General features: G+C 51.3%; 1 protein-coding gene across 2 annotated transcripts in view; it reads right to left on the reverse strand.

Annotated features, from left to right (window-relative positions):
- Positions 1-18,849, reverse strand: part of ONECUT1 (one cut homeobox 1) — a 44,923-nt gene extending 26,074 nt beyond the window's left edge. Inside the window, exons 1-2 of one of the 2 annotated variants that reach the window (XM_070053370.1) lie at positions 17,263-18,849; positions 14,866-15,189 (exon numbers count right to left, since the gene is read on the reverse strand). In XM_070053370.1, coding sequence (XP_069909471.1) covers positions 15,041-15,189; positions 17,263-18,367 — 1,254 coding nt within the window. In that variant the 5' untranslated portion in view covers positions 18,368-18,849 and the 3' untranslated portion in view covers positions 14,866-15,040. Of the gene's footprint in view, positions 1-14,865; positions 15,190-17,262 lie in introns of those variants that run through there. The other variant, XM_002717743.5, reaches the window with a different exon arrangement.
- Between the last annotated feature and the right edge of the window lie 6,467 nt (positions 18,850-25,316).

The raw sequence follows: 25,316 nt of genomic DNA on the forward strand, positions 1-25,316 counted from the left end.
GCAGAAGTCCACGCCAGTAATAAATGGGAGAGAAGGGAGGGCTCTTGCACACTGCAGAGAGCTCAAAGCAGAATGTTAAACATGGCAGGCATGCCGGAGATGGAAATCATTTTAAATCTATTGTGATAAAGATTAGATCAGGCAAGGATCAATGGATGTTACATCTATGGGGAATTTTGATGAGGAGTAGGATATTTGCACGGTCTTAAACTATCTCCCCTCTGATTGCTTATTATTTGTGTGGGAGAAAAAATCCAGTGATTATACAGTGGAGAAACCAAACAGGATCTTGGTTGAGTGATCAAAATTAAAACTCACAATTAAGTGAGAGACAGACAGACATTGTGGGCCTCCGAATGTGATCCCCAAGGAGGATACCCTCTCCTCTTGCATCTTTCTTGGGAAGAAATCATAAAATTCAGCCTAATCACCAGATAAACACAAAGGAAGGATGCTCTAGTTCAAAAAGAGGGAACACTTTAAACATTTCAAAGTGGCAAAAGACAAAGAAACACTGTGGAAATGTTTCCTAAGAAAGGTATGCTAGAGGAGAAGGCTGCCAGAAAGAACATCACTGGATCAAGAATTTAGGAGTAAGGGGCCATGACTTAGGTAACTTACAGGCAAACAGTTCAGGAAAAAATTCCCATGCATGAGAAAATAGTGAACCAAACAGGGTAAAATGTCAACAACTGGGCAACTGGCCAACGGAAAGGGTACAGTGATATTCTTTGCACTATCTGATTTTTGCAACATTTAATAAATTTGAAATAATTGCAGAATAAAAAATTTAAAATCATGCTTTAAATCATGTTTAATTATATTAAGATATATTCAATCATAAATCCTCCATGAACTAAACATCATGCAAAATAAAGATTTAAAATGAATTTTATATAAGTAATTTCAGAGATAATTATGAAGAACCATCAGATAAACACATAGAGGAGCTCTTTTGTGAGGGAACTGGGGATTGGTGTCATGCTGCAGAGAGCTAAGCTGCCACCTGAATGCTGACGTCCCATATCAGAGTCCTGGTTTGAGTTCCAGCAGTTCTGCTTCCAATGCAGCTCCCTGCTGATGCACCTGGCAAAGCATGGAAGATGTGCTTGGATCCCTGCCACCCATCTGGGAGACCTGGCTGGAGCCCTGGGCTCCTGGCTTCAGCCTGGACCATACCAGCCATTGTAGCCACTTGGGGAGTGAACCAGTGGATGGAAGATCTCTCTCTCTCTCTCTCTCTCTCTGTTTGTCTCTCCTTCTCTGCCACTCTGCCTTATAAATAAATAAATCTTAAAAAAAAGAGAGGGAATTGCATTCTTCAAACATGTCAGTGGGTAAGTCAGTATTATCTCTGGATATGATACTAAGGGAGATTTTACTCTTTGTTTATAATGTTCCATGGTTTCTGAAGTTTCTACATTGAATATGTATTGCTTTAATTCTTAGAGAAAAATTATTTTTGGAGGAAGAAAACAAATATTCAGTAAACCTTCAGGTGTAGTGTTCCTGATTGCTGTCATTCATTAATAATGGCATAAATAGAACAGAGTTTGAAATGTCCAGTGAATGGATATGAATGTTCCAACTGAAATGTTCAATGATAGGAGAGCTTGTTTGGAAATGTTATGTAAATTATACTTCTAAAATATTAGAAAATCATAAAAATTTGTCCTATCCCACCAATTTGTGGACCAGTCTAAGTGTCTAAGACAGGTGAACTGGCTAAATTATAGCATAAAACAGAATTCTGTAAAACAGGAGAGCTGTAGAATGTTTACTGAGGGGCTGGCACTGTGGTGTAGTGCACAAAGCCACTGTCCACAGTACCGGAATCTCATATGGGCGCTGGTTCGAGTCCCGGCTGCTCCACTTCCTATCCAGCTCTCTGCTATGGCCTGGGAAAGCAGAAGATGGCCCGAGTCCTTGGGCCCCTGTACCTGTGTGGGAGACCCGGAAGAAGCTCTGGGATCCTGGCTTCAGATTGGCTGTTGTGGCCATCTGGAGAGTGAACCAGTGGATGGAAGATCTCTCTTTCTCTGCCTCTCCTCTCTCTGTATAACTCTGATTTTCAAGTAAAATAAATAAATCTTAAAAAAAAAAAAAAAGAATGTTTTCTGAAAAATAGTGCTCCTGGAGCAGAGGAAAAGCATTAGCGCAGGATGATGCAATTATCAGGAATTCTTTTAAATTTTTCAAATACTCCAGCATAAATTTAATTATTATTATTTGAGAAAGAGAAACCAGGAGGAAGGGAGGCAGAGCAAGAGTGACTGAGAAAGAGAAAGAGAAAGAGTGAGCACACTCCTACCCACCTGGTTCATTCCTCAAATGCCTGGGCTGGTCAGGCTGAAGGCTGAGCCAGGAATTCAAACCAGGTCTCCCATGTGGGAGGCAGGGACACAATCACTTGTGCCATCAGGGTATGCCTTAGCGGGAAGCTGGAGATGGAAATTGAGTACAGGTACTGAGACAGAGAATACAGGCATTTCAACCAGTATCTTACCTGCCAGGCCAAATGCCTGCCCCTAATATGGAATTTTTAAATAAAAAAATGACAAGGGGCGCAGTAGGTTAATCCTCTGCCTGCAGCGCTGGCATCCCATATGGGCACCAGTTCTAGTCCTGGCTGCTCTTCTTCCAGTCCAGTTCTCTGCTGCGGCCTGGGAAAGCAGCAGAAGATGGCCCAGGACCTTGGGGTCCTGCACCCACATGGGAGACTAGGAAGAAGTGCCTGGCTCCTGGCTTTGGATCGGCGTAGCTCTGTCTGTAGTGGCTATTTGGGGATTGAACCAATGGAAGCAAGACCTTTCTCTCTGCCTCTCCTTCTCACTGTCTGTAACTCTAACTCTCAAATAAAATGAATAAAATATTTAAACAAATAAAAAATGACAAAACAACACATACATATCATCCCATTGAAAAAAGATTAGAAAGATGCTTACACATAAATGATGTGGGCATGTTTTGGGTAATTCTAGTACTTCATTAATATATAGTATTGGGACTGGTGCTGCAGTGTACTGGGTAAAGCTGTCGCCTGCAGTGCCAGCATCCCATATGGGTGCAGGTTTGTGTCCTGGCTGCTCCACTTCTGATCCAGCTCTCTGCTTGGGCCAGATGATGGCCCAAGTCCTTGGACTCCTGCACCCCCATGGGAGACCCAGAAGAAGTTCCTGGCTTTGGATCAGCTCAGCTTCGGCCATTGTGGCCATCTGGGGAGTGAACCAGTGGATGGAAGACTGCTTTCTCTCTCTTCCTTTGCCTCTCTGTAACTCTGCCTTTCAAATAAATCTTTTAAAAATATATATTTAGTACTTATATAATAAGAAGCTAGTACTTATATATAAGTACTATACATATAAGCTAGTATTTATATATAAGCTAGTACTTATATATAAGAAGCTATTTTTAAAAGGGCACTGTAATTTTAAAACTTATAAAATAAGATTCAAGGTGCTTGAATATAGTAATTATGCAACAAATAGTAAAAAAATGTTATAAGTCATGTCATGACAAAAGAAGGATAGAGGGACCCGTGTTATGGCATAATGGGTTGGGCCACTAAGTGAAACTCTGGCATCTCATATGGGCGCTGGTTTGTGAGTTGGCTATTCTACCTCCTAGCCAGCTCCCTGCTAATGCACCTGGGAAGCAGCAGAAGATGGCCTAAGTCTTTGGGTCCCTGCACCCGCATGGGAGAGCCAAAGGAAGTTCCTGGCTTCTGGCTTCAGCCTGGCCCAGCTCTGGCTGTTGTGGGCATTTGGGGAGTGAATCAGCAGAAGGAAGATTGATTTCTCTCTCTCTCTCTCTCTAACTCTGCATTTCAAATAAATATTTTTTTAAAAAAAGGAATAAATGAAAATTATACATATATAGTAGAACAGTTATTGGGGAAAAATCTCTACCCTTGTGTTAAAAGCAGTGTTGTAAAATGATATTGTGATTACGTCTGTGTGAGATATAAAGGAATAAACAGACACATAGACAGAGATCTTCATCTGGAGTTCAGTTCCCAGATACCTGCAACAGCTGGGGCTGGGCCAGGTCGAAGCCAGGAGCAGGGATCCAGCCAGGAACTTTTGGGAATAATTTGGGTCTGCCACATGGGTGGCAGGGACACAACCACTTAAACCAGCACCTGCTGCCTCCCAGGGTGTGCATGAGTAGGAAGCTGGAGTTGATTGTGAAACCATGACTCAGAACCCAGGTACTCTGACATGGGATGTGGGAGTCCCAAGAGGCATCTTAGCTGCTATGCCAAACCACTGCCCCTGAACAAGTTTTATACATTGGGTTGGCTTTTATGAAAGAGATGGATTAAGGGGACCACAGTTGGAGCACCTGGGGTTATTTTTTCAATCTACCAAGAAGGGTGTTCACTTGCGCTATTTCTCTTTAATTTCATTTCTCAAATCACTGCATGGGGCAGCTCCTGGCTGAGCATGTAAATATATTTCTAGGAGGCAACTGTCAACCAAAACAATTAAAGGAAGTAAGAGTCATTTGCTATTTTCCCTTGAAAGTGACTCTTTGTAAGATGGAAGAAGCCCTCAGTTTTTTTAAAGACACACACACACACACACACACATTTGCACTCACACCCTTGAAAAGCCGTGGACTGTCTCTGAAGACTACAGGAGAAACTGGTACAGGGGTTTCCTCTAAGGGGGAGGGACCAGGTAATGTGGAAATGTGTTGGAAGGAAAACTTGGTGTTCCTTGGGTCCCTTCTAAGGTTAACTTTAAAAAAAAAATGATATGCAAGTAATATATATTGAAAATAAACATCAGTGGAAAACAGTTATTTTTAAAAACTCAGAGCTCAGGGGCCAGCACAGTGGTGTAAAGCTGACACCTGCAGTGCTGGCATCCCATATGGACACCGGTTCGAGTCCCAGCGGCTCCACTTGTGATTTCCACTCCGTGCTGCGGCCTGGGAAAGCAGTACAAGATGGTCCAGGTCCTTGGGCCCCTGCACCTGCATGGGAGACCCAGAGGAAGCTCCTGGCTCCTGGCTTCAGATAAGCATAGCTCTGGCTGTTGCAGCCATCTGGGGGAGTGAACCAGCAGATGGAAGACCTCTCTCTCTCTCTGCCTCTCCTTCTCTCTCTGTGTTACTCTGAATTTCAAGTAAATAAATAAGTCTTTAAAAAAAATAACTTGGAGTTCATGGCAAAAACAATTAGATGAGAGAAATGCAAATTTTGCTTTCTTATAAAAATGCACCTGCCTTTACAATGCTTAGTTCCTGTCACAGACTAATCTGTGACTCAAACCAAGACTAGTCAACCCTGGTCCTGCCAACAGGGCTGTGTTTCTGTCTCTTTCCGCTGCCTTCACTCATAGACAAAAGCTTCTGACCTGCCATTGCTGAGGGTTGCTTCTGTTCTCCAACAGGCGGGACGACCTTGGGTTAACCTTTTACCTGGTTCTTCAGGGGTGCCTGCTCACCAGCAAGGGGTCGGCTGGCTGCAGCGTGACCACCACTCCCTACCACTGTTGGGAAATGACAACTGAGCCACAGAGACAACCTCACCAGCATCACGCCCACAGCACCTCTTGCCCAGGAAGTAGCATTTTGGGATGAGGCAGAGAAATCTTCTTCATTTGATACCTCAAAGCTGTGCAGAGGCCGAGGAGCTCAGGCCTGCTAGGAAAGGGTTTAGAGAGGGTGGGCTAGTCTGAAACTTTTCATGTGTCTATGTACCTCCACTCTGTGGTTGAAGGTGTATATATACATGCGTCTCTACACAGCCAGCTCCCCAGCCAGAGCCACAGGGTCAGGTCCTGGCTCATCTCCATTTCCTACCATGTCTGCTCTGTTTTATTTTATAAACAGCTCTTGAATTTTGCCCACCCATTTCCTCCACCCTTGCTGACAATGATATTTGGTTAGACCCTTATAATCCATCATCACCCCAACACACACACACACACACACACACACACACACACACACACCTCAGCTACCAGCTAGTCCCCTGCTACTTTTCCCATCACCTCCCACCCTAGCATGCTTCCAAACACAAATCTGAGCCTTCTGGCCCGCAGCAGGTTGCACCTCCCTCTAGTTCCTGCTGTTGTGGGCCCAGATGCCTTGGCAGGCACAGACACACAAGGTCCTTTGTCATCTCTCTGCCGTCTCTTCCTGGTTTCCTCTCTTACTCTCACAGAACTGTATTCCCACCTGGATCACAGCACTTGTCCAAGACTTCGCCCTCCTGGGAGCTTTGCCAGGATGCCACTCATCATCACTTTGCTTTCTTTCCTGCCCTGGCACTCAGCCCGGGCCTGGTACACAGGATGCACTGCACCCATGTCTGAGTGACTGAAGGAATGGAGGGTTTTGCACGATATAATGGGGCCCCCAGTGGTGTTTCTCAGACTTTAATGTACATAGGACTTTCCTGGGGTCTTGTTAGAAGGCAGATTCAGATTCCTTAAGTCTGGGCTGGAACCTGAAGGTCTACAGTTCTTGCAAGTTCCCAGGTGAGGCTGATGTTGCTGGTCAAGAGCTGCACTTTGAGTGGTAAGGACCTACACTTCTAGCTGCAGGAGTATGTGGAGTCAATTATTCCTACAGGGATTCTGAATTTTTGAGTGATCTTTAGATTTCAAAAAGATCAAAAGAAGTAAAAGATATGATGCAAATTCACACACTCACAACAGTAAGTGATGGAGCTATAGGTTATTCCAGCAATAATCATAAAACAAGTAAATGAGGATAAAAATAAAGAGTCATTTATTCTTAAATTCTCAATAGCAATATTCTAGCTGTCAACCTGGACTTATATTAGAATCACCTGGGAAGCTTTTCCCAAATAACATGTTCTCTTGTCTCTTCTCTCCCGCCAATATGGTTTGCTCTGCAAGAGGAATATGAAATCCTCTGTCCACCACCCCTCACCACTGAAAACCACCGCCTGTTTGGGGAAGAACAGGCTTCCAGTTTCATTGTAAAGCAGATCCAAGAAATCTGCAAAGGGATGTTAACTGTTGCTCCCTCTGCCTGGAAACCTCTTCTTCCAGTTCGGACCCTAGTCCTCCTCCTCCTCCTGATCTTCACAATTATCCCTTCATCCCACTCTAAGCTTCACTTTCCCAGAACACACACACACACACACACACACCCCATCTCAAGTGAACAACTCTATGGTGGCTCTCTACCTCACTAGCCTGGGAGTCCCAAAGGACAAATGTGTTGAACCCTCCATCCCCAGTCCTGAGCACAGAGTCTGCTGTAGCAGGTGCTCCAGTGAATGTAGAATTTAACCCCTCTTTCCACATCAATGCAATTTCCTCTTTCACTTCCCACACCCTCTCAACAGTTGCTGACATTTTGTTACTGGGTGAGGACTTGCCTAAATTGCAATGCAAAATGTCCTGGGGTTGGTTTGCGCCAAATTGAGTTGAAGAACGAGACAAAACCCATCTCTTCCTCTCCAAAATCAAAAGTTAAAAAACTAGCTGCTGCTTGCAAAACCATATGTAGTGTATGTAACATCAGAAGCACAGTAACAAAAAGTACCTATGAGGCTGCCGCCCAAGAAAAGAACTAGAAAGTTCGCTGTCTTGTGATGCTACACCTGGTTCTCGCTCCTGATCTCTGACCTTTCCCTTTCAAAGGTAAGCACTCTCCTGATTTTGTATTATTCTGGCTTTTAAAAAGTAATTTCTGCACACATCTATGCATCTTAAACAATGAGCTGTTCAGTGCTGCTTGCTTTTGCGCTTCATAAAAAATGGCTTTGCTCTGATGTGGTTTTCTACAGTTTTAACTGAAAAAAAAAAAAGCTCAATATTCTTCCCAAGACTTAGCGATGCCGTGTATAACTGTGGCTCAATCTTGCCCTCACAGTACACTATTGCACTACATGACTGCATCAAGATCTATGTATGCATTCCTTGTTAGTGAACATTTAGGGTGTTTCCAGGTGTTTTCTTCTCTCTAGGAATAATTTTTCTATTTTTAGTCTTTTCACATCTCTAGGAGTATTTGTGAGTTTATCTAAAATACAAGTAGGTACCAGTGAGTAGAACTGCTAGATATGTGGAGGTCCAGGGTTATAAGATGAAGCCAAATCAGTTTCTTAAATCAAGTTTGCCAATTTACAAGCCTGGCAGCAGTGCGTAAGAGCTTCTAATGGTCCCTATCTTTGCCAGCAACTGTGTTACAGGGACACAGGTGCTTCTGTGCCAGAAGGCAGCACTTCTGACTGCATCACCTATGTTCACTTGACCTCCTGAGAGGGGAGCCTGGCCTGCTGAGTCCTGATGTTGGGGACAAAGCTGTAAACTGAGATAAGACACCTGGGTACAGCTGGGCTTCATGAGGATGCGCAGTCATCACTGAGGCCACCACTCACAGAAGGTGTGGCCTGGAAGGGAGCCTCGGGCCAAACCCTTCATTTTCCACTGAAGGAGGCTGGCCCAGAAAGGCTGAATTCCCTGACAAGATCTGAGAGCTAATTACTGCAAGAACCTTCCTCCAGGGCGCGGGAATCTTAATCCAGAGGCTTTATTTTCTTAGTAATTTAAGACTGCAATGAGTCAGTAAGTATTCAAACCGACCAACTTATTTTTAGAAGGTGGTTGTTTTACTTAAGTGACTGATGGATTTGCTAACCTTAGCTCCTTTGCTGATGAAGTAAGTGATCAGGGATAGTATTATTCAAGGGGATAAACAGGGGGAAGATATCACCTCCGCAATCCTGGTTTCAACTCGCCAATTTAACTACTAAAAAGATGCGAGTCTCCCAGAAAAAATAATCCCCAATTATCACACGGGTCATTCTTGTCCTTGGATCACCCTACTGCCTTCCTTTGGCCCCTACCAGGCAAACACTAGGCACCTCCTTTCAAAGTCATTTGTGTGAGGAAGGCAAAAATTCTCCAAGTTTAAATGCATCTGTATGTGGAGACTGGCAAAATAGCCTCGGTGCTCTGGAAGTTTAGAACCGAAGCTGGTTTTTACAACACTGACAAGAGACTGGTTGGTAGCAGAGGTGCCAGGCAGGTGTCAGAATGTGCATAATAATCGAATGTGGCACAGTCCTGTGCAGGCAGTCTGTCCCTGTCCATCCAGAGCAGTGAGATAGGAACTGGGAGCAGGAAGGGCATTCCTGGGACACAAGGTGGCCTCTGAAACCTGCAGGGGAAATGCTCATTCTGGGGCCGCTCCCTTTAGGAACTCTCTTCCTCCCATACCTGCCCACCTGCCTCCATGCTTTCCATCCCAGAACCCCTTCATCATGAAAACAAACAAACCCTTTTGGTTTAACAGCCTCTGTAGGCTGATAAAGCAAGCATCCTGTGAGGCATGCCTCTTTTTAGTGTCAGGCTAAAACTCAGGGGCTGTCCATCTCTGGGGGTTGGGGGTCTCCACCGGGAAAGAACTCTGAGTAATTTTGCCTAGAAATGCTGACCAAACGGTTCTGAAACACTTCAAGTTTCCTCCTAGCAGTCATTTTAATCAGTACTTCCCCTATTTAATGAGCTTGTAGCACCATTACATAATCACCCAGCTCACTGGATTAATGATGAAAAGAGGAACTGATTTTTCCAGTTGCATCATTTGAAGTAAATGTTAACTTTCTTTCTGAGTCCTTAGTTAACCGCATTAGTGTGACAAATATGTCTTTGTCTAGCATAAGTAATTAGAATTTAATCACTTTAACTGCATCTTAATTACCCCAAATGAATTGAAAGGACATTTAATAGCAAAGATTAAATTGCCTTAATGAACGATTTTTGTGACTCCATCAATACTTGAATCGCTTTAGCCACTCCTCGCACGCACTCCAGTTGCGGGACCTGCAGTGAGCACGGAGGTCACTAGGTGGCGTGCTTCCTTCGTTTGTTTATTTAATTCTCCCCATTGATCTGTTTTAGAAGACGACAGGAAAGAAAGCGAAAAGCACACAGTTTATTGTGTTCCTCCGATAACCTCTCTTTGGGACTATGAGATCATCACCAGATGTGAAAACGAAAGCAGTGATTTCAGAAACTGCTGATCCTGACTACTCCTTAGCATATGCAAAGGAAGATGAGAAACGCGTGGGTGACTGGAAATTTGCAGGGTTTGAGGAAATTGTAAGTTGCCCTCTGGACAACTGCCTCTGTCTGTCTGTCATTCTATCACTGTCTCACTGTCTCTCTCTCTCTCTCTCTCTCCACACACACACACACACACACATACAGTTTTATTCAATATATTTTTTGTGTGGAGTCCTAAAACATGAGTAATGGGCAAGCTTTGGAATGGTGAGGCAGGCCCTGATGTAGAGCCAAGAAATGTAAGCGCTACCCAAGCCCTGATCAGAACACCAATGCCGGAAAGTCTGGGAGGATCTGGGCTCTTGGGCCCTCCTCCAGGCATGGGTCCCAATGGACCAGCCCTACCCACATCTAATGAGATGTGTCTTGCACATCAATAATTGTTTAAGTGAACAAATGGAAAGGGAGACTTGGGTTGCACGTCTAGCTCCATTACATTCCCTCTGGCTGCTTCTTCAAAGGAGAGCAATAAAATAGCTCTCTTATAAGTCTTGAGTAAAAAAGAAATAAGTTTCCATAAGTAACTCCATTTGAGAGCCCCAGAGGCAAGATACACACACATACTCTCTCTCTAATTTCAAGAACTTCATTATGCAGAGATTTTCTAAATTTGGTGTTTATCAGACATTTCCACATTTTGCTGCCACTGACCTGGTGGACCCATACTGGTAATAGAAGCCTGGGTTGGAGGGTAAGAAGGTTCTGGGTTTTGAACTGGGAAAGCTGAGCTCAAGGAACCAGTGTTGTTCAGCCATGTTGCCCAGGCAAACTATTAAACTTCACTGAGGAGAGTGCCAAGGAAAGGAAAGGGTAACTTCCATGTAGTCTAGGGGTGCCCCAAACTTTTCTGCACATAAAATTCACCTTAAAGTTCTTAAAAATCCCCATGCCCAAGACATCATTTTTTCTTTTTGTCTTCAATGTCTCGAAGACAAGTGATTCCAATGTGTAGGATTTGAGAGCCACTAGCATAGCTGGTGAGTAATTAAATGAGACTATCGATGTTCCTACCACAACATTCAACAGATAAAACATGCACAACAAACTTTTAGCTCCTTCCTAATCGATGGCTGTGACAAATCTGATGAGCTGTACTTTAGGGTCTGGTTCTACTCAGAAGCTACTACGAAAGGAGAAGAAAATTTCTAGATTTTGTTTCAATTTTATAATAATGTATCATTTATTGGGAGGGACATATATGATAAGCTATTTATATATTGTCATCAAAATCCTCAGGTTGTTCTGTGATTGGTCTAGTCACCTAGCCCAATCGTATAATCTCAGGGGAAACTAAGCTTTATTACTATTAGTATTAGCGTCCTGTTAGTATTAGCATTTATTAGTACTAGCATGCAGTTATTGCAATAAAAAGCCATAAAATCTTATTGATAAAAGATAAGGTGGCTTTTTCCTCCCAAAGGGGATTATTAATCTTATTTAAATAGAGACATAATGAAAACAACATCAAATGAATATTTGTTGAATACTTTGCTGCAGCCTTATGAGAGGTGTATCCACTGGCAACAGGACTCCAATAAGATTCTCTTTCTGTTGGTTCCCGAGGTTGGGGGCCGTTCAATTTTGTCAAGAGTGGGGAATCCTGCTGCTGTCGTGAGGACTGAAATGAAACTAGTCATTTCTCATTCCATCCATCAAGGATCTTTGGTTGAGTTAAAATATCAACTTTAAATATTCCCATATAGACAGTCCACAGAGTACTCAGCTGGAGGACAAGGCCTCTAACCATGGAAGCTGAGAGCCTCCTCTTTAATTACTCACCTTTCTTAGACTTGAGGATTTTCTTTCTTAAAAGAAAATCAGGAATACATTTTACCAATATGCCCTGTAAGAACGATTTCCTCTGAGAACTTTGCGTAGCAGCCTCTGTTTGATTAGCTGAATTTGCCAGGAATGTGGAAATGATGACATCAAAACAACCCGAGTAACAACCTCCTTAAAGACCTCGTAGATTAGAGATGACTATAGATTTTCCCCAGCACGGATCAAAGGGACTGAATTGAACGTTTTAGCTTAATGATCCAACCTCTGTCACACCCACAGGGACACCAATTCTGATGCCAGAAGCAGGTGTGCACGTGTACCCGGACGCACACACAAAGCTGCAGTGAAGGGACCGAAAGATCACTCATCTGATCGACGCGGTTTGGTATTTTCTCATTTGTCTGACGAGCTCGTGAATATCACACACAAGTTTCTGAGTATCTGCGGTGAATTTCCGTTTTCTCCCTGCAGCTTAGGCAAAGTATCCTAGCCGCCAGGAACTGGGCTGGGCGACTCCGCGGCGGCGCCCTGTCCAGGGTCCTGACGCCGAGCCTGGAGCCCCAGGCTCGGCCGCCTCCCCTTGGTTTCTCACCCACCGCACCCGGAAGGAAACAAAGGCTTCCAAGCTCAAGGCCTCGGGACTGCCTCCCGACTCCTGTCAGTTAGCTGGAAGGGGAAACCACGAAACAAAGGAGCCACTAATCCTTCAGCCCCAACCTCTGACTTCACACTGCCAGGGTCACCTTCTCTACACTGCCCCTGCTTTTCTATAACAACAAGAAGCCAGTAAAAGTACAATTCGGACAGACAATCCAAAAGCATGTCTCCTTTGCGGAGGTTAGAGTTGGGGTATACTTTGTGGGGACGGAAATGTTACCTCCATCAGTAGAAGTAACATTCAGGCATCGGTAGGGACCTCAACAGTGCCTCTGGATCTCCTCTTCCTTCCCCAGACCCTGTTGCTATCAAAACGGTCGTCGTCTTGAAAATCACCAGGACTGCCGGGTTCTAAAAACAAAGACGCGGTCGGATTCCTCCTCTCTTGCAGCGGGCTGAACAGGCACTCGCTTGGCACCGGGCCTCGCGGCCTGCAGGGGGCGCACGCGGCTTCCGCCGCTCATCCAGTTCGCCTGCCCAGAGCAGGTGAACTCAAAGAGAGGGAATCAGGACACAGGAATCCAGCTCCCTTTGGCGCACAGAGGGATCAAGACCTGAAGAGAAAGACAGACGCGCTCTGGGCTTTAGAGAGCAAGAAAGACGCGCTCATGAGTCGCTTTGCTGCTACAACACAGCTGTGCTATTGTCAGCACCGTCCGACCCAAGCGTCCGTGGCAGGCGGAGATAGCTGAGCTGGGTCTCCAGTGAACGCCGTGCCCTGGGGCAGAGGGGTGGCTCGGGCTCCTGGCATCGCTCTTCAAGGCACTCAGGGCTGCACCTGCTGGTGGGACAGCCAGATACCTCCTCAACAGGCCATGGAGTTTATTGTCTCTGGCAGTCATCCTAGCTGCGACGACACCAAGGTCAACAAACAAAAGCCATCGGGCCTCCTGGGGGGGGGGCAGTCGACAGGGGACCCTTCTACACACACACACACACACACACACACACACACACACACACACCAGCCCCAAGCAGGTTTCCCCCATACAGTCTTCACCCCATGCCACCACCTTCCTGGCCTCGTTGGGTTTGTGCTCCCTAATGGGCACTGCACAGAAAGAAGTATTGTCCCACACCCTCAAAGGGGCAGACACGGGCTGTGAGAAAGATGCTTGGCTTTCTGGAGACTGTCCCCAAGAGCCATACCTTTTGGTTTTGAAAAGGGCAGGTGTGTGTGTGTGTATGTATGTGTCCCCATGGACTACCCCAGCGCACTGCCACCCTTCGGCCCAGCAGGCTCTTGGATTGCTCCGTCTCTCCCGATCAACACTGGGAGGAGACCACCCCAGGCTTTCGGAAGAGGCGCACCCCTCAGGCAGCCCCCTTGGCTCCCAGGCTTGGAGGCGGACACGGTCGGGCGCGCCCCGCTGGCCCTTTGTTTACGCTGACAGCGCGGTGAGCAGCTGCGCGACTCGGGATGTGTGGCGCCTGGAGGCCAAGCGCAGGGACAGCAGAGCGCCTGGCGCCCTCTCCTCCCACTCTTGGGCCCCCGCAGTCCTGCTGGCTCCCATGTCCCATACGCCCAGTCCTGGCTTCTCTCCCCAACCAGGAGTATTCGCAGAGTGAGGAAGTACTGTTCTATGGCCCAGCATGGCACTCCTGCAGGGGACAGCTGAAATGTCACCTGCCGGGATAAACATTAACAAAAAGCAAATGGACTTGCTCAGGGCCAGTTATCAATCAGCGAGGCCGCAAGGCCACTCAAGGCAAACACGGCCCAGGTTGGGTTGGGCAGGACTTTCTCAGGACTGCCTCCCCTCTCCCCCAAGCCCAGCGTCTGCTGCAGGTCGTGCTGGAGGCAAACACAGGACAGGTAGGGGGTGCAGGCCCCAGTGCTGGAGGCCCAGCTGGGCACCCCTCACCCCCATGCAGTTTGGAGGTGTCCTGTTCTCCAAGTTGGGCAAGGTCAGAGTGGCCCAGTACCCCCCCATCCCCCGCCTGAACCTCCAGCCTGCTGCGCTGCTGCCTCGGGAATCCGACGCGGTGGGTGGGTGAGCGTCGCAGCCTCTTCTGTGCCGGCAGTTACCGCAGAAGCCTTCTGGAATCTTTAATTGGAAACTAATCTCCTTGCGTCTTGATAGGCGCCCACGTCAGAGGCGGGGCACCTACCCACACAGCCCAGCCCAGTCCCCCACCCTACCTGGGACCAGGAGCAGTGTGCTCTGTAATGGGGGCAGCAGCAAGGATTACATGGAGAGAACATACTGATTTTTTTTAAAAAAAGGTAGTTAATTTGGTGAGTTTCCTCCTCTCACCCATCTTCCACCAGCCTGTAATTTCAGGAGGGGAAGGCGTCCCTATGGCAGAGTGTTTGGACTCTGTGGCACGGGGACACAGACAGGGACCTGGAAAAGCCATGCTCCCACCTCTGTGAGCACTGGCCCCTATGGATGTGCACATGGACATTTGCCCCAGCAAAGTTGCAAGGGGCACCTCGGCAAGTGGGAGCTGGGGGCGGGGGCGAGCAGGCACTAAGCTTCTGCTGCCAGGGCCAAGGTGTCCTGTAACTACTCAGGGAATGCACTGATCATTTGGAGGGCTCAGAAAAACGACTTCACTTTTTTTTTTTTAAAGACAATGTTAATGAGAGACTTAGAAGGAAATGGTGGTTTTTGTAGCTGCGGGATTGCTCCAGGTTCCTTGCATAAGGCCCTGATGGACACAGGCATGCTCGTCCCAGCCCTCTGTGCTGAAAATCAAAGAAACACAACTGAAAGAGACGACATCCCAGCCAGGTTTCAGAGTTCCCACTTTTTCGAGGAAAAGACCACGTGCCTGGGCCGAGGGCAGCATGGCTCACCATAAGGCGCCGCTGGGGGCTACGGAAGCGGCCCCTCTGGAGACCTCTTGGGTCCCCAGAGCAGCTACCCAACACCCAGCTCTTAGGCAGACCTTGGGTGCCTCCCCTCCAGCGGGGTCCCTGAAGTTCGGGTCTCCAAGCTTGGAGGTCAGAGGGTGTGAGGCCGGGTTTCCAAGGCTTGAGGGCAGTGTCTGAACAGAACCCGGTAGTCTGTAGATGACAGAAGGCAGTGGGGCAAGGAGAGTCCCTGAAGTTGGGATCAAGTGGCATCATGGGGTGCAGGCTACCCTTCACTAGGTCAACCTCCTTGCCACATTTCTCGGGGACTGCTTGGGTAAAGAAGAAGTCGGAAGGAAAGCAGCTTCTATGCCCCAGCCTCTCCCGAACCTCGGCGGCCTGGGGTTTCTCGGTCAGCGCCTACCCCCATGCCTCTGCAGCCCGGGTGCCGGCAGCATTAGGACTTTTCCCGCGGCAATAGAGTTCGGAGCTGGGCTGGAAGCCCTGGCAAGACACAGGCCCCAGGCCCCAAGGAGCGCTTCGGGTCGCACTGGGCTGTAAGCGCCGGTTCCCGGGCACCAGCCTCCAGCCTGGCTTCTTATTGGCAGGCACGGAGTGGGGGAGGGGGCTCCGGCCTTGCGCTTTGATTTTAGACTGTGAAACGGCTCAGTGCCCCCGGCTCAGGGCGGATTGACTGCCTCTCGTTCTCCAGGGACGAATTAATGGAGAACGATCAGTTAATTAACAAACCCTCATTCCGGCTTTTGCCTTTCTCTTTGCTGAGGCTCAGGCATGGGCGCCCAGTTGAGATGAGGATGGGGTGGTGGTGGGGCGCAGACCCCCGAAGTCACTCAACTTGGCAAGCTCCGCGCGGGTCCCAGGAAACCCAGTCCGCCCTCCGCTGCACTCGGCTCTATCTCCCGTTAGGTCCTCCACCCTCAGTGGGTCACGGAATCCGCCTGAAATCCCCGGCGCTTCTCAGGCTGGCCTCAGCCCTCCCATGGGCCCGTAGGCCGCCTGGGGAACCCAGCGCAGTGTCTGCGCAGCGCCGTGGGTGCCTTCCCGCGGAAGGCTCAGGGTTTGGGCGCGAGCCCTCAGCTTGGCTTTCAGACTTGGAGGTCATTTACACACCCCCACCATCCTGCTCCGGAATCCAGACGAGGGGGGGGGGGATCACAAAGAGGAATAAAACGAAATGCAAAGTCCTAAGCGAGTGGGCAGCGAAGGCGGTCCCTGCGTTGGCTGGCAACTCTCTTATCGCTGTGCCGCCTGTGCCGGACTTCGGCACTGCCTGCCTGGTTCCTTATCCTCCGCAAAACCCGTTCCACTCGCGGAGTGCATGGTAACAGGCAGCGTCCGTGACACCTCCCCCCTCCCCTGCTGCCCCCGCGGCTTCGGAACGTTTGCCCAAACTTTCAGAGCGTGGCTCCCCGGAGCACGCCGGCGCCCATGAAAAGACCTCAGAGATGGTCAACGCAGCGAGTTCAGCCAGACCCAGACGGGTAGCCCCGGCACACTGCTGCCCAGGGCCGGACGTGTGCCAAGGAGTAGCGGCCCCGTAGCAGCCGCACGCAGTTCCACGCACGCGTCGCTTCCCTCTTCCCGAACCCCGAGCGCTCAACCGAAAAGCGGCGCACAGACCGCGCGTGTCGCCGGGTGCGCGGACTTCTCTGAGCCCTGGGCTGTGCGCCCTTCCGGGCACAAATGCGTTCTTGCAATCACCGAGGCCGAGCGGCTGGGCTCCCAGAGCCTTCCAAAGCCCAAGGCGCAGAGAACTGGAGGAGGCAGGCGGTCGTCTCCCGCAGCCGCACGCGGGCCCCTTCGAGCCCGTGAACCTCCAACTGGAGGAAAGGAGGAGGCAAGATGAAATGCGCCTGGCCCTCTCTCCTTCCCTCCCTCCCTTGGTCCCTTGGGCTGCCTGGTCCCCGGCATCCCCGCGTGCGCCCAGCTTCAGGGCTGGCTCACCTGCTAAGCGGAGCGCGGACATGCGCTGGAACTCCGGCTCCTGCAGCCACTTCCACATCCTCCGGAAGGTCTCCCGGCCGGACTTGAGTTTGCTCCAGGGTTTGGGGTTGCGCAGCAGGTCCGAGAGGGTCCCCTGGGAGCGGCAGAGCACCCTCTGCGCGAAGATGGCCTGCGGGATGCTGTAGCGCTTGAGCTCGGTGGTGATGCGCTGCGCCACCTCTTTGGTATTGATCTCTTCCATCTGCCCTGAATTACTTCCATTGCTGACCTGCGCGCCGGTCACCGAAGGGTTGGGCTCCCGGGCCGTGCCCAGGAGCTGTCCGTGGCCCTGGGCGTTCAGGTGGGCGTGGGGGTGGTGCGGAGGAAGGCCGTTGATGGGCACCATGCCGGCCGAGGTGGGCGTGAGGTGCTGCTCCCCGTGGCGGCCAAGCATGGCCGGGTGGTGGGCTTCAAAACCGTTGGGGGTGAGCATCTTGTCGGCGGGCATGGCGGCGCCAGGGTGGGCGTAGTGGGGGAGCCCTTGCTGGGAGTTGTGGATGCCGCCCAGACCGGAGCCGGAGAGGGGCGAGAGGCTCTGGCCCATGCTGGCCACGTCCTTGTGGTAGGGGGTATAGAGATTATTCATGGAGGCCAGCCCGCGCTCGTCCCGCATGAGCGTGAAGCTACCGCTCACGTTGCCCGCCAGGCGCTGGTGGTGGTGCGGGTGGTGGTGGTGGTGGTGGTGGTGGTGATGGTGGGGGAACTTGTCCGAGACGGTGGAGATGGGCGGCAGCGGTTGCAGAGGGGTTAAGGTGGTGTAGGTGGTGGGCATGCTCATACCTGGGGGAGTCTCGCAGGCCATGGTCATGGTGGGGTGCAGGGGGCCGGCCAGGCTGTGCTCGGGGGCCCGGTGGTGGTGGTGATAGTCGCCGCCGCCGCCGCCGCCGTCCAGCAGGGACGCCATGCCCATGGAGCGCGGGTGCGCGGGGGGCAGGTGGCTGCCGCGGTGTGCCACGGAGCTGCGCGCGTGGGGGCTGCCGCCCAGCAGGTCGGCCGGGGCGGGCACCGGCTCATGGCTCACCGCGTGCAGCTCGCCGATCGCCTCCATGGTCAGCTGCGCGTTCATCGTGATCCGGGCGAACGGGCGGCGGACACCACATCGATGTGGTCGGGCAGAGGCGGCGAGGGGCGCACGGAGTCCGGTCTTCACATCGGCTGCCGGCGAATGTTGCTTCCTGCCTTCCTCTCGTTGTGGGCTCTGTGTCTCTGTGCGTGTGTGCGTGCGTGTGTGTGTGTGTGTCTCGCCTTCCTTCTTGCCCCCACCTTCCCCTCTGCGTCCTCGGCTTTTTTTTAATATTAATTTCCAAAAAAACGATCCGCGCCGTTGGGAGAGCGCGGTGCCCCCTAACCCTCCCGCCCTCAGCCCCCTCTCGCCCCTCTCAGAATTGTGAGGCCCCTGGCTCCCCGGACGCGGCCCGCGCGCCCGCCGCGGCTGCTGCCTGCCCTCGCCGCTCGCCAGCTCGAGCCATGGCTCGGTTACTGCTGCAGACTCTCTCTGGCCGCGGTTCGCTCGCTGCCCGCCGCCGCCGCCGCTGCCGCCGCCGTGGCCGCCGCCGCCGCCGCCACCGCGGCCCGCCCTCACGCCCGCCGGGCGCAGGGCGCATGCGCGCGGCTCGGCCCCACCCCCTCGGTCCCCGCGCGCCCGGGCCCGTGACGTCCCCGTGCAAATGAAGGAGGGGGCCGTGCGCCTCCCCGGCAGCACCGGATGGCCTGGGAGCCGCGGGCACGTGCGAAAGACAGGCGCGGAGGCGACCTGGTGCTGCCGCCACAGTGTCGGGAGACTCGTGGCCCGCTCGTCCCCCTTGGCGCGGGTGGGCTGGCGCCAGTGCCCGGTTCCCACCGCGGTGGGCGCGCCCTGCCTGGAAAGCCGTCGCCCCCTCTCTCTCCGCGGTGCAGGTGACCCGCAGACCGGGGGACTGCGTCCTCAGCCCATCCGCCTGGCCAGCGAGGCTTCATTTCCCGGCGCGCTGCCGAGGGTCCGCACTCCCCCACCCTTCAATGGTCCAGATATCTTAAAGGCCCCGAGGCAGCTCGGTGGCCGCTGACCCTGCACCCTCCGTCCTCCTGGCCACCCTTCCTCATCCGCGCCCTAGACAGAGGAGCGCTCAGAGCCGAGGTCCCGATCTGGGCCATACCTCGCTGTCCCCGGCCGCCTGGGTCCGTCTCTCGCTCCGCTTCTAATTAAGGCTGTGCGCCCGCTTTGCCGCTGACTCGGCGCGTGGCGGGTGTGGGGAGGGGAGCGAGCGCCCCGGTGGGTTTCTACGTTAACTTCCGGGTGCCCACGGCCCTCCTGGAGCAGCATCCAGAGACCGCTGCCCGGCCAGTCCTGCGGCAGGCAGGGTGGACGTAGGCATGCGGGTCTCCGTTCTGCCCACGAGGAAACCTTCTTCCCGGCGTCCCCCAGAGAAGCCTCCAGCTTTGAAAATCAATTCAGCTTTGAGCGTAATTACGCCCTTCCCACAGTCACGCTCCAGTCCGGGATCGAACCTGGTCTTAGGCCTGGTGGGGACGCGTGGGGAGGCTCCCAGAGTGGCACTTACACCCGGCTGCCACATGCCGTGCGGCTTCCTTTCATTGATGAAAGAAAGGGGAAAAATCCGTAACAAAAGGCAGAGCGTGTCTGCTTAGGTGCTTTCATCCGTCAGAGAAAGGACAGATGTGCCCATTGTCCAGTCCTTGGCAGTTACAGCCGGGTCAGTGCTGAGCCTCAGCCCCCGGCGACCAGTGGTCACAATGGGGACAGCCTCCTGGACCCAGAGGTGGAACATGATGTGTGTGGCCTGCATTGGGCCCATCACAGTCTGTAGATTTGTTTGTTGGGGCCCTGGGCTGGAGCCCACCAGCCGTGTCTCCACTGCAAATGCTCCCAGCACTCCCAGCAGAGGCCAGGTCTGGCATCGCTGGTTGTGGTGGCCCTTGGATCCTCAGGACAAAGGCTTGAGCTCAACAACCCCTGGGGAGAGGTCCCCATCAGCTAAGGCAGGAGCAGGCCCGTATCTGAGAGCAATGTCATGAACCAGGGAGGTCAAGGTGAGTGGGTATTGTCACTAGGACATCCTTGAAAGTGGCTGTGGCCCAGGAACTGGGTACTACAGCTAGTTTCAGCCCCAGACACACTCCTCCCCAACCCCAATGTGTGTGGAGGCCCTGCAAAGGGAAGTCTCAGTGGGCTTCATATTTACTTGCACAGTGAAGGGCTAAGAATTTAGGGCCCCTGGAGAGGAAAAGGCCTTTGGGAAAATGACACTAGCATAAAGGAACTCAGAAAACAAAGTTACTCTGTTTAAACTCCTATCTGTATACAAAAGCATAAAACAGATTATTCTTGTTTATTGTTTTTGTCCTCTTCTACAAGGTATACATTTGGCTGGGCTCTCCTTTGAGACCCAATGATGAGTTAAGTAGCATCAGCCTTTGAGCTCAGCTCTGTGTCCCTGTGCATACCCCGCACCCCCCATATTTTTAATCCTGCTGAAATGATTGATTTGCCCTATGACAACTGTCTTCCCAAAAGGCAGTTTGTTAAAAGAAAGCAAGAAGTAAATACCACCAAGTGCACAAATTGTTCATGGTTTTCTCTTCGTATCACTAATTAGGGACTTGATCTGGGAAGCCTCCTTGTTTGGCAGCTCCCAGCTGAACCTCTGGAAGCCACCTGAAGGGGGCTGGGATCAGGTGAGCTCAACCCCTCCCCCCCAGGGATTTTAAGAAAGGGGGGGGGAGCAAGGGAAAGATTTGCACAAATTTAGTAAGGGCTGGGCTGGTTCAGTTTAATGTTTCATTTGACTTTTTTTTTTCTAAAACATTTTTAAAAATGCAAGTGCAGGATTATTTTAGTTTGCAAATCTCCCTCATTTTTCTTGGCTATGCATACCTTTTATTTAATCTTTGTTTTCCCATAGTTAACTGAGTTGCAGTGATTTCTCAATCAGAAATGGCATATTCTTGACCTCTCAGCCAATTTCCCTCTTCCTCAGGATGTGGGATGTGTAGGAAGGACGCTCTTCTCAGGTCTAGTTCAGGTGAGTGTGCACTGGTTAGGAGAGGGCTGGGATCATCCCCCCACCCCCACCCCGCGGTTGCTCTGGGAGCAGAGGGAATGGTCTGGGAAGGGGTGCTGGGTGGGATTACTTTTTGTCCCTCTCCTTTTCCCAATCCTGTGCCCAGCACAACGCCTCAGCACCCAGGTGATTCACTCTGGGTGCGTGAAGGAATGAAAGCGCAAGGGACGATTGCTTGAAATTTGGTAGGTCAAGGTGTATTATTACTTATTAGCTGCTTAGATTTGGAGTAGCTGCACAGTGTTTAAAGAAAAAAATAATATCAACCAACAATTACATACAAGTTAATAACAATTAACAATGAAACAATTACATACAAGTATATATATATTTTAAGTGGAAGACTATCAACTGGATGCTCATTGCTGGCAGTATTTTCAGGAAAGGAAGATATCAATGTTTATTTTGTAAATAACAGGAAAAGAGCCTTAGGGGGTGGGGAGGACAGGTGCAATCCTTTTGCTGGGTAGGCTGGAGCTTGCCATGCAACCACACCAGGCTCAGAAAAGAAAAAATGATGAATAAGACTGTTCCTCCCAGTGCTGGCCACAGAAGGTTCTGGAGAGCCTTCCATCAGTCTCAGAGTCAGAGACGTAACATATGGCCCAGTCTCAGTTTTCAGGACCATTCTGAAGAAATGTTTCTAGCCTCTCTGAGCCATCAAATGCCCCCCTCTCATTTCTTGGCCTCACAAACAGCAATCCCAGGTTCTAGGGTACATTCCCTCACCTAAGGCACCAGGGAGAGGCTGACCCCTTCACAGCCTGCCAGCATTTCTCATGCCTTGTAGCCAGGCTAGACTTACACTCAGGGTGAGGAACCACTTCTTAGGGATCTGGCCACAGTGGAGCACTTGGGAATTAGTGGTAGAGGATTTGGTCCTGGATGCCTCCTGCCAAGCTCTCCTGTCTCCTTGTGCAGTCTCCCACCGCAGGAGAAATTTTGAGAATATTGTTGACTTAGAAGAGAACCTCAGGAAATCTAGAAGAAGGTGGCCTGGTGTTTCACTATTGAAAACCATTTTTAAAATTAGTCAAAGATTTATCCTTGGAAGTGATAACCAATTATTCCAGCCCCCCTGTTCAGTCTTTAACCTCCTATGTAGTGTGTAGTTTTTCTTCATCTGTTAACTTTTTTTCCTTCTTAAATCCTGTTTCTTGGCTCATGAAAAATATATTTTTCTAACTCAGCAATTTTGCACTTCCTTTTTTTCCCCACTTCTCAAAGAGGACCTGCGGGAGAGCTGGTGGCTCCTGAGCATTCCGCTGCGATACGGGTCCAGGAGCTGCGAGGGCGATCTCGAAGCCTTCGGAGGACGTCCGGCCACTCTGCGAGTGCCTCTGGTTACCATCCTGGGCATAGCTAGCTGTCCTGCACCCTCGCTCCAATTAGGAGGGCTTGTTCCGGGGTCAGACTCGTTCTGGCGGGAGTTCGCTTGGCGGAGGGCCTTTGGACGGTTCAAGCCAAGAGCACTGTGGGGAGAAGTCCGCTGTGGCGCTGAGGCAGGGGTTCGAGGTTCCCAAATGACTCTCTGGCCACCGACTGCCCACCTCTGGGGGAGCTGACCATCATTCGCCATCCTTTCAGTAGCTTTTCTCTTTTTTGGGCCCAACTTTATATCGTTGAAGTGTGTAACTAAGGAGGTTGGCTCAGGCCGCCTAGAGCGAGGAATTTTCCAGATTTGGAGCGGCTCATCTTCGGGCCCCTGCCCATCTGCGGGTCTGCCCTGGACGAGCGGCGCGCGAGAAGAGAGAGTGACAAGGCTGAAGCTGGAGGGACAGCAGGGCGGGAAAAGGAGGGGGCCTGGTTCAAAGCGACCCAAGTGAGGCCAGGCGAAGGGCGAGACGGTCTCCAGGTGCACGACGGCCCTCCGCTGCGCGCCCGCCCTGGAGGGATGAGGAAGGGCTCAAGTCGCGGCTCGCTGGTCCCTGCGCAGCCGGGAGCCCCGGGTCCGCGGGCGTGAACCTGCCACGGCACCCTCCGCCGCTGGCGGGCTCGGCGGCCCTGGGCGCACCGCCCACTTGGCGGTGTTCTCCAGACCGCGCCGGGGAACGCCGGGCCCGGCCCGAGAGCAGCAGCGACACTTGGGAAGGAAAACTCTTTAAACAAATCATTTTGGTGGCTAATCAATTAGTGTTTGCGCAGTCAAGTACCATAGATTTAACAGAATAATCGTTACCGCCCTTGTCTTTATTTGACCCGCAGACACCTAGAAGATTTAAAAATAAAACGCCAGGGTTCTGCGCTCCCCATCCCTCGCCCGCGCCTCACTGCCCGGCCTGCTCGGCTAGCATCAGGCCTTTTCTTTCTCCAGGGCAAGCCTCCTCGTGGTCCCTCCACCCACCGCGCACTTGGCACGCGCTGCCGCCTTCTCCTGCCCTTCTGGCCCTGTCGTGTCCTTCCAGGTCTTGACCTCCTCACCTCCCCTCACCCCTATCCTTAGCTGGCATGAGAACCAGCCTGCGGGATCCGGACCCTGGGGACTCCGGGTCAGCCGCCTGCCTTTTGGCCCTAGCGCCATCCAGGCGTAGGATTATGGAGTCGCCAAGCGCCCAGTGGCCTTTTTCCTGAACTCTCACCCCGCCGCCCCTTCCTGAACCCAATCAAAACCCAAGCGCCTGCCCTTTCGTTTCTGTGGAGCCCAGCAAAGACCTTCATCTTTTCGGCGAGTTCTGCTGCGTGCGTCTCCGGGTCCAGAAATGGGGTGACCCGGGTCGGGAAAGAGGGGGTAAAGAGGAAAAGCCAAGAGACTGGCTTTGGTTCCTACCCCCCCGCCCCCGGGGGCCAGGCAGGGCAGCAGGGCTTGCCGGCTTTGGGGAAGGTAACAGGGAACGTTCTGGCGGACTGCTGTGGTGGTGGTGGGGACTTCAGCCTCCCACTCTGGGGGGACCAGCTCCCAGGGTTCCAGGCTTGAAGAGGGAAGTGGGGACAGGGGGTATCCAGATGCTCCTTAACAGCTGCTCTAGTCTTCCTCCCCTTCCTGTGTCCTTTTCTGGACAAACAGGTGTGTGTCCCTGCGTGTGTCTTTGTCTGGGTGAGGGAAGGCAGGGAGTTGTATGCCACGCCCGGCCCTCTGCTGCAAGGAGCCTCCAACCCAAATCTGAGATCCCAGAAGGTTGAAAGGGTGGTCACCCAGGACTACAGACCTGGAGGCAGGGCTGATGGGCAGGTTGGGTGGGGAGCCTTGGGGACCCCAGAGGTCGAGAACACCTCTGTCCCCTTGGTTCTTCTAATTGGTTGGCTCCACAGACAGGCAGGTGCTGAACCTAGGTATTGTGCTGCTTAAAAATGAGGTGATAATTCCAAAAAAGGGGAGAGCCAGAGTGAGCTGGAGGCAAAGCCTTTTCCTTCTCCCCACACTGCCCGGACCCCAGGCTACAAGGCGGGGAGCCCTGGGAACTACCTCCAAGTCCCAGGTCTCTGCCACCCATCTAAGAAACTTTGCTCTCAACGATAGATGATTATAATGTACTTGACTAATGCTTGCATTTTCCTGTTTAACATACATTAATCCAAGTAACAAAAAAAAAAATCAATATTGCTAACAACATTGCAAACAAATCCTAGTGTCTCTCACACAAAAACCTCCTCCGATTTTCAGTCACTCCTATCTCCTTGAATGTTATTCTCCTCTAGCCCACTGTAATCCTAGCTAGTCAGGAATCTGATCTTGGCTTTAAATAGCCCTTCTCCAAAAATCCCTAATTTTTTAAGCCATGGGGAGAACCCAGGACCCTCCAAATCCTAGATCCCTGTCTCCTGGGGCTATTTAAGGACCCCCGAGTAACCTTAAATGCATCCTTGCAGCACCAGTGGATGCCCCAAGTCACTGGCCAATGACTATAGTTTTTGGTGTTTTCTGTCTATAACAAAACCTCAATCAAGGCAGCTGCCAGCAGCTGTCTAGGGCTGGGGACCTACAGGGACCCCCACACTCGCTCTCCCACCATCCTG

Source organism: Oryctolagus cuniculus, chromosome 12 (assembly GCF_964237555.1).
Source record: "Oryctolagus cuniculus chromosome 12, mOryCun1.1, whole genome shotgun sequence".
NCBI lineage: Eukaryota > Metazoa > Chordata > Mammalia > Lagomorpha > Leporidae > Oryctolagus > Oryctolagus cuniculus.